We start from the raw sequence: 8815 nt of genomic DNA, 5'->3' as shown, positions 1-8815 counted from the left end.
GCATGAGAAAACAGTTTCTAAGCTTTAGTGGTTTTATCCACCCAACTGAGAAAAATTTTAGGTTCTTAGTCTAATGGACATTAGACCAGCCATTCCCAGCCCTGAATCCTTGACACCCAACCTGTGTCCAACGTCTTCAAAGGGCATCACGGAAGTCTCCAAAAAGGTAATTCAAATTCGGAATCATTTCAAAAATACTCCTATGCTGCACAACACCTTTCTGGAAGGGGAGTGTTACAAAATCGAAGTGGGGAAGGATTGGGTATTGCCAGGCCCAGATGGCCAGGGATCACGGAATCTGACAAATCGTATCTTAGCTGCTCAGTAACTGGAATCCAAATTGTAGTCCTGATTTAAAAATGGAAAAGCAGATAGTTCCCCAGACCATGCATTACTTTTGTCTGATAAGGAAAAGTTATCAATGTGTTATAGTTGTAAATACACAGCTTATACAACGGGTAACAAATGAGCTCTGTGGTAGCCAGTAAAACAAGCTACTTGACACATTGCACGTTCCATAGCTGCACCAGACACCGGACGTTCCTCTCACACAGGAAAGGGGGTCCCCCCCCACAACCCACTCGGGGCCTGACCGCCCACTCCCGCCCTCCAGGTTTTCCCTTCTTTTTTTCTTCTTTTTTTTTTTTTTTCTAAGGCGCAGACACCCCACCCCAGGAAACGAATTGGTGGTCATCTCATCCCACAGTATGCTCCTCACACACAAAACATTCAAACTACGTTTCTGCTGTCTCTTGCAGTCTCGTACACAAGGGGAAAGACGCCGCCTCACCACACAGTCCGTAACAGACCCTCCAGACAGTCACCCAAACATTCACATCCTCAGTGCACATGCTCACGGCAAAGGCTTAGGGACCACTCAGAAGATAGGTACCAGTGGCGAGTCCAGGGCCACCCAAACACCACACACCACGGGCGCTCTGCCGCTTCTGACATGACTTCTTTCGCCCTCGAAAGACCATCCACGTAGAGGTCCTGGAGGCAACTGGGTGGGGTGCAAAATGGCATGCTTTGGCTGGAACTCGCACCCTCCTCCACGGCCGTCTCTCAGCCAGGAAGCCTTTTGAGCCTGCAGGATTCGCTGCTCTGCTCCCTCACAGGTGCCTCTTCATGTGCAGGGCCAGGTGGTCGGACCTGGAGAAACACCTGCGGAGCGAACGAGCACGGACAAGGTCAGGTCTCCAGCCCTTGCTCGGGGTACAGCCCTCCCGCCCCGTGCGCCCCCCTGACCCCCCTGGCAGGAAAGACCTACCCACTGGGTCCTCAGAATTCATTTTCAGGGGTGGGGAATTCCAGCTGATGGGACTATAAATTCAGGAGGTCTCCAATCCGCCCTCTGGAGCATGTCACCTGACCTTACTGCCCAGTTTCCAACTCTGAAGACGGCTGAAGGCCAATCTTCAAAGTATGAGTGACATCACTCTATTCTCAGGCACACAGGACATGGTTCTTCCTAACTGGGACTAGCATTATTAGAGACTTTTGTAAAAGTCCTAGGCTGAAAACAGAGGTGCCAGTAGAGGACAGGAAGCTGTGTACCCTCCCTCAGGGTCACTGCATGTCTACCCATTCTGGTGATGGCATCCTGTGCCTGAAGCTGCATGCACATACCTGTCACAGTGAGAACATTTAAAAGGTTTGGCACCAGTGTGCTTTCTGAAGTGTCTGGTTAACTCATCGCTTCTTGCAAAACGCCACTCACACCCTTGCCATGAGCATCTGTAAGGCTTTTCTCCTGGGAAGAGAGCAAAGGACAAGTGCACCATGATTTCACTGCACAGCGAGGGCAGGCTACTGTGAGACACACACACACACACACACACGGCAGCAGTGGGGTGGGGGGGGGACCAAGTCCACTCATTAGCAAGCTCAGGGGCCCGGTGGCCTCAGGAATTCAGAATATGCTTCCATTAGGGACAGGAGCTGCCACTCACAAAGCGCATGTGGGGGCCCCTTCCTGAGGTAGCCACCATCTCCCAGTGCAGGGGAAGGGAGGCAGGCTCGGCAGAGCCCGCAGGACCGTAACCGGAGCGAACGTGTAGGGACGACAATTACTCAGAGCGGAGAAATACTTCCGAGGTGATGTGTCCGCCCACTGGACCCACAGCCTTGGCCAGGGCAGGGTTTTATTGCCTTCTCCATGGAAACGGTTTCACTCAAGCTCTTATTTGGTTCCTTACTCACTTCCCTGTGGAATAAGGCTTTGTAGTTTCCTCCAGAAAACTACATTTCTCCAGAACTGAAGTCATGAGTTTCTGGGAAACCCCACTGCAAAGCCTTTTCAAAGCACTTTCTAAATGACAATCAAATGACCAGGTCGACTTCAGCCCCTGGGCAGATTATAAATATGAATTCCCTCAAAGTGCTACCCAAGAACACAAATATTCTGCCAAAGCCGGTCCTATGGTGTGCTGTTGGGACCAATAGGGCCTGGCTCCGGGGCACCCGGGTCCCGATCCCGGCGGGGCCATGAGCTGTGTCAGGACCCTGACTTGAGGCCTCAGCAATGGCCCCCCATTGCCGGGAAGAGGAGAGTTTGCGTGACTTGATCTCAGAGATGTCTCCCAGCTCTGAGATTTCTGTGATTCCTCCCCAGTTATTCTAGACTGTCATGGTCATTCTAATGCAACTTCCACCTGGGTTGTAGTATTTTACTAAGAAGTTGGTTTTTGTTCTAACTGGTTCGAGATAACAAAGTCAGCATGAGACAGAGAAATTCTCAGAAGTCCCCATGGATCCATACTGCTTCGTATGGAGTCTATCGGTCAAGCTCAACCCTCAGGCCAGCATCCATCCGGGGTCCTCCACGATGCCCAGCACTCTCTCTTCCAACCCTTGAGTTTCATGTCAAAAACTCAGATGCAACTCCAGGTAACCTTATGCATGGACCCTGGAGACGGGCACTGTGGGCCGGGATGACCCGGCTGGCGGAAGTGGGTGGGAGATTGGGTGTAGATGGATAATGGGATTTACCTCTTGGTTGTTTACTCTGAGAGTGTCAACCATTCACCGGGCACACGTGTCCAGTCTTTCAGCTCCTACTCTGTCCTCCCCAGAGACCCCACTTTTTTGGGGAAAGACTGAGGAGGTGAGGATGCGTCTGCTCTGACCGCCTCCTGCGGCGCCCCGGCCCCCTCCCAGGGCTGGCGCAGTCCAGCGGCGCCCGCCAGCGGCCCACCTCCCAGGTGGCGGGAGGCACTGACCTGTGTGAGTGCGCTGATGTGCTTTCAAGTGGGAGCTTTTGGTGTAAACTTTTCTGCAGCCATTAAAATGGCACCGGTGTACCCTCCTCCGGCCATCTGGGGAGGCGTCCCCGCTGCCCTTGTCCCCGGGCTTCCCCGCAGTCCCACCGCGCATCTTCCCAGGAGGGTGCAGCTCGCCGGGCACGCAGCCCCACAGGTGAGAAGGTTCCCTGCTCAGTTCTGGAGAGGAAGGGGGCGTGGAGGTGACGGAGGAGCTCAGGTTCCCCGAGCTGACTAAAACTTCGCCGATGGGGTCGGAGGTAAACTTGGTGGTGGGTGAGAGTTCCTCGGAGCTGTCGGACGACTCGCTGCTCACGTCCGAGTTCAAGCTGTTGGTCTCCAGGTTGTAACCAAAGCCGGGGCTGTTCAGAGCCTCCTCCGGGGGGCTGGGGGAAATCTTCAGGTCTGAGTCCTCTTTTTTCTCCCGAGCCAGGATGATCTTGGTCCACAGATCTTCCTGGCTGTCGAATTTGATTTCGGAGGCCGACACATAGCAGGGTTCGCTCTGGAGGTAACGTTCCAGCTCCAGGCAGGTCTGTGCGGAAGGAAGCACAAGAAGGCACGTGATTGTGACAACGGCGAAAACGGAACCGAAAGCACATTTCCGAAAACATGCAGGGACCAAGGGCAAATCAACAGTGGCCGTGTCACCATGGGCGCAAAACCTTTTGTAATTAAGAATCCCCGTCTTTTAGGAGGGTGAGAGGAAGGCTATTTCTGGGAAGGGGGACGAATTCAGAAGAAAACCTCTCCTGGCTTCCCCATGTTGGACCAAGGGCCACAAGGAGTGATGTTCACTCAGCCAGTTTTGTCTTAGTTACCAGTGTTGATGGTTCTAATGAATTTCTGTAAATCACAGCAAGAAAACCAGCCTCAGACACACACCCCCCCAACAGGTTTAACCAGCTCTCTGACAGTCTCAAAACCATGTGCAATAAGGAAAAGCCCCAGCCATCCTCCTTTCACACGCACAGGACAGAAAGGATGCGCTGCTCGCAATGCACTGTGCTCTGACTCTGCATGTGTCTCCCTCTGGAGACACAGCTGACAGTACAGGGCTACCCTCAGCCAGCAGACGGCAGCTAGCTGATGGTCTGTATTCAGGGACATCAATGGAGCTGCAGAGAAACCACCCATTTGCTCCTTAGCCCAGACCTAGTAGGCTTTCAGAGAATGCCATTCCCAAGTGCAGGGCCATACAACTTTAACGACTTCCACCGTGGTCAGAGAAAAACAAGAGCTTCAACAACACAAGTGGAGAAATAATTCCAGAATGGCCATCTGCTCTGGTAAAGGATGCAGGAGGGGAAATTACTCCCCAGACCTGCTGGGAGTCCACAATGGACAAGAACTTTATCTACTGGCCAAGAGTACAACTGTATGAGTCATCACTCTATTTCTTTCACGCAATGCCAAAGGAGACTTCCTTTTGAAATTCTGACCAGCAGCCAAAAAAGGACCCAGTTCAAATATACATGCAGTGTGTCATGTCGTGGACAGAATACCCCCTCCCCAGCCCCACAACCAACCTTTCAAGAAGCTACAACTGCCGAGAGACCAGCATCCCCTCTCCCCACCATCTCAAACTTTCTAGCCACTGGAAAAGAAAAACGGTAGGAAACATTTTAGGATTAAATTTTGTCTGCCCTTGTCCTCACTAGGATCAATTGCCTGCATGACCATATAAGGTTGTCTATACTACTGCAATTCTACAGATTTAAATTTCCACAGCAAGCTCTGCTCTTTTTAGCAAATCATTTTCAGGACTAGCAAAGCCTACCCACAGGGCTCACGCTTGCTTACTTAGCAATGTGCCTTCCATCATCATGTAACAGGCACCCTTCCCCCTCCCCAGACTGGTCACACAGCAAGCATGAGCAAGCAGAGGAGGAAAAAACAATCAGTTTTCTCTTTACCCCTTAAATCAGACGTCTGAGTTACAGGGCATAGGAGAGTGTTCTGAGGAGAGATGGCAAGATATTTTATTGACGTTCCAAAGAAAAGGGAAAGCGCATTTACCGAGATCTTGTTAAACTTTAATAATCTGGCTAATTTAAAATCTCCATTATACTGATGAGCAGTGGGGACCAGACTGGAGCTCTCGGAGAGTTTAAAAGCCTCTGAAGGCAACCGGGAGCTCAGCCTGGCTTGTGGCCCAAATCCCAAATGCCCCAAGGAAACTACTTAGATCAATTTCAATCACGTCCTAGGGAGCAGCTTCTTTAGGAGGAAGAAGGGGGAGGGGAGAGGAAGGCAGGAGAGGGCTGTGAACAATTAAGCAGGCATGTGAAGGTTGCGACACTTTGCATTTCATCCCCCTTAAAAGCTTTCTAGGCTTTGAAACCCACAGAATATATCTGATCTGCTAATTCACTTTGTGACAAAAAGCAAACAGCCTAAGCAGGGCAAAGAGACAATCTCAAACCCTCCTTCTGTCTTTTTAAAGACAATGGGACAAGCGTCAGAATCTCTCCCATCAGGCAAGCCTAACGAATTAGAAGGGGGGAGAAATTAAGTTTCTTAAATGTCCAATGCCAAAAATTCCAGTTCCTTTAAAAAATGCCGGAAACTGAGACTCTTTCTCCCAAACTCAGACTTGAAGCAATTCGGACAGGCTCATTGTCATATGACTGATAAGTCACTGGTTGTGCAAACATTGCTTTTTTTTTTTTCCCCCTTCCCTGGTCAACAAAAGAAGCAGGTAAGAAAAACAAGGCAGATGGAGGTAAATCCTAAAGATTCCAAACAGGGAAAAGAAACTGGAAATGGCCTGGCAGAGAAAAGGCGCTGGTAGATGTTTCGCTGGCGAAATTTTTAATTAAAAAAAAAAAAAGAACTCTATGTACAAACACCAAAAAGCAAAACAAAAACAAAAATCCCTTTAAAAAAAAAAAAAAAAAGAAGAACCCTTGGCAGTCCCTGCAAGTTCCTATGACAAGATCCAGCTGTGGAGTCTGGAGCTAGTAAAAGCACCAAACTTCTGCCAGGGGCTCGGGCCGGGCTCAGGCCGCGGAGCTGGGTCTGCCCTCCGGAGGATGCAGTTCGGAAGCCCCAGAATCGGGCAAAAAGCACCGGGAGCGACGAAGCGCTACTGCGCCCCACTCCAATGACAACTCCACTCCACGCTGTACAAGGCCCTTTTAAAGTGCCTTCCGCACCGGAGGCAGCAGAGTACGTTTTAAGACTAACTATTTTAATTTTTTTTTAAATTTACCCAAACCATTAAAAAAAAAGAAGAAAAAGAAATGCGCCTCCAACCATACACCGTCCTGGCTGTGTGCATGCACACTCCCTCCTCGGCGCACCGGGGCACCTGGCACACGACAATTCCTATTTACCTGTTGCCAGTATTCCTCCAGGGAGGGCAGCGCCGAGAAGTAACCAGTCTCGTGCACAATCTGGAGTTCCTGGAAGATGCTGCACATTGGGAGTACATCCATGTCGGGTTGGAAAAGACAGTCACTGCTGTTGGGAAAACAGGGACGTGTGCGGTCTGGAGTCGGGAGCGCGGCACCCGTGTCTGCAGCGCCTGGGGAAGTTTCATGCAAACTCAACGCGCAGCAATTAGGCGCCGCGGGTTCGGATCCTGCCGGAGCCCAGAGACGCGCTCGCGAGCCCACACAATATTTGCAAACACCGGACCGACTGCAAACGTAACCCCTGCAAAACTTCCCTATTCAAAGCTCCGCTGCCAGCCTCCCCCTCCTCCCCGCCTGGCTCCCCCCACTCCCTCCCCCCACGTGACTCGCCCGGCGCCCGCCCCGCGCGCCGCCCAATCACGCCGCGCCCGGCCCGGGGGCTGCCCGCCGATGATGTCAGCCCCGGCCAATGGCAGGCGGCGGCTCACCGCGGCCCCGCCTGGCGTGACCGAGCCTCTCCATCACGGCCCTCGCCATTGGCTCAATTCGAACTTCAGGCGGCTCTGATTGGAAGGCGGCCTCGCAGGCTATTTTTAGCAGGGTATATAAGGCGCGGGCCGCCGCGCGCCGGAGGAGTCGGCGCTGGGAGGTGCGCGGCCGAGCGGCTCAGTGCGCCCGCGGCCCGGCGTAGGGAGCCGGCTGGTCCCCTCCGTCCCCGTGCCCCGGTCCACATACCCCCTTCGTCCCCGGCCTGGCGACCCAGTGCGCCCGCCGCAGGAGGAGGGAGCCGGTCCTCCAGGCCCGTCCGATCGCGGTCACCAAGGCTGGGCACCCCACCGTCCCCGTCGCCCAGGTCCCGGTCACCCCGGTCCCTGTCCCCATCACGAGGCGGAGCGGGCAGTGCGCTGCGGCTAGGCTGAAGGGGGCAGGAGGGTCCCCGCCACCCGACTCATCTCTGTCCCTTTTGTCCCTACTTGTCCAACCTCGGGGTCGCCTTGCTCTCCTTTGTCCTCTCCGTGCTTCCGTGCTCCGTCCCCTCCGTCCTGTCCCGCGTCGTCACTTCCAACCTCGGGCTGCCCTGTCCCCCTCCGTCCCCTCCTTCCTTCCATGTCCCCTTCCGTCCCCCTCCGTCCTCAGGCCTTCGGCGGGGCCGCCGGAGTCACCGGGGGTGGGGACAGGGGGCTCTGACCCCACAGGTGTGGTGAGGCGGGGCCGCCCAGCAGGGAGGGGCCTGATCTGCTGGAGTCCAGGGATGCTTTGGGTGTGAATGAGAGTCCCACCTTAGGCCCCTCTAACTGGGGTGGGCACACACCTGGGGGACACACCTGCGCGCCTGATACCTGCCTGACCTGCAGCAATAGGACCCGAACTGCCCCAGGCCCAGGTTGGCTGTGCGGGCTCTTGAGGGGTTACTTTAAGATAAAGCCTAGGGTTAACACTGATTCTCTGGGAACGAATTTTGCATTGAAAAAAAGAGTTACCCTGTAACTGGTTCTCAGTAGGATGCCAGGACCAGAATAGCATCCACACCACCTGTGTACTTGTTAGGAATGCACTTTCCAGGGCAGGGCCCCAAACGTACAGAATCAGAAAGTTGGGGGGAGGGGGGCTGTGAAGGGGGTGGAGGGGGATGTCCTGGCCATTGTGTCTGAACAAGGTGAATCTGTTGCCGGCTAAAGTTTGAGAACCAGAGAACTGTAACTTAAAATGTCTTTTTGTTACTTACCATAGACAGCCCTCCTTCTAAGAAGATGTGGAGTCTATTTCTCTAATTGGGAGGAATCTGTTTATGTTGCAGAGCTGTAATCTCAAAGAACCCTCCCCGAGGTTAACAACTAGGCTTTTCCCATGAATGTGTAAACAATTTAAATGAGGTCGAAGCTGACATTCAGTGTGGGTTTTTTTTTTTTTCATATAAATTAGCTCCTAAAATATACCATCATGTTCATTTTCAAGAAAAACGCCAAGAACACGAAGAATGTGCATTTTTAAATCCAAAGTGGAAAACTGAATTATAGCTGCTACTTTCATTTCTACTTCAAAATAGAGCTTAATGAACATCCTTTTAAATAAATTTTTTTTAAAAAAATGGAGTATGTAAAAGAATTTGGCGAGGATTTTGGATATCAGATTTTAGCAAATTAGAGCAGACTGGAATAAACCAGGATTGTGACCCTGAGTAATCCTAGGCAGGGA

At 52.4% G+C, this 8815-nt stretch overlaps 1 protein-coding gene across 2 annotated transcripts; it reads right to left on the bottom strand.

Annotated features, from left to right (window-relative positions):
* Nucleotides 1-620: 620 nt before the first annotated feature.
* On the bottom strand, nucleotides 621-7011 carry KLF6 (KLF transcription factor 6). 2 transcript variants are annotated; one of them, XR_011499312.1, is made up of 4 exons: nucleotides 6599-6960; nucleotides 2992-3795; nucleotides 1630-1753; nucleotides 621-1164 (listed from the first exon to the last, which is right to left on the bottom strand). XR_011499312.1 is itself a non-coding variant. In XM_014856267.3 (4 exons), exons 1-4 carry the CDS (start codon nucleotides 6698-6700, stop codon nucleotides 1113-1115), a joined length of 852 nt encoding a protein of 283 aa, XP_014711753.1. In that variant the 5' UTR covers nucleotides 6701-7011; the 3' UTR covers nucleotides 621-1112. The 2 variants fall into 2 exon arrangements, 1 of the variants encoding a protein (XP_014711753.1); XM_014856267.3 differs by having other exon boundaries at nucleotides 3222-3795; nucleotides 6599-7011.
* Between the last annotated feature and the right edge of the window lie 1804 nt (nucleotides 7012-8815).

Source organism: Equus asinus, chromosome 29, assembly GCF_041296235.1.
Source record: "Equus asinus isolate D_3611 breed Donkey chromosome 29, EquAss-T2T_v2, whole genome shotgun sequence".
Lineage (NCBI taxonomy): Eukaryota > Metazoa > Chordata > Mammalia > Perissodactyla > Equidae > Equus > Equus asinus.
Note: the sequence above shows the minus strand (reverse complement) of the source record. Positions and strands in the feature narration are given on the sequence as shown.

Coding starts and splice junctions, on each gene's coding strand:
- KLF6 (XM_014856267.3), bottom strand. CDS start 6,700: ATGGATGTACTCCCAATGTGCAGCATCTTCCAGGAACTCCAGATTGTG. Junction 1,754..3,221: donor ACATCAGCGCACTCACACAG/GTCAGTGCCTCC, acceptor CTCTCTTCCCAG/GAGAAAAGCCTTACAGATGC. Junction 1,165..1,629: donor AAATGTTCTCACTGTGACAG/GTATGTGCATGC, acceptor TTCGCTCCGCAG/GTGTTTCTCCAGGTCCGACC.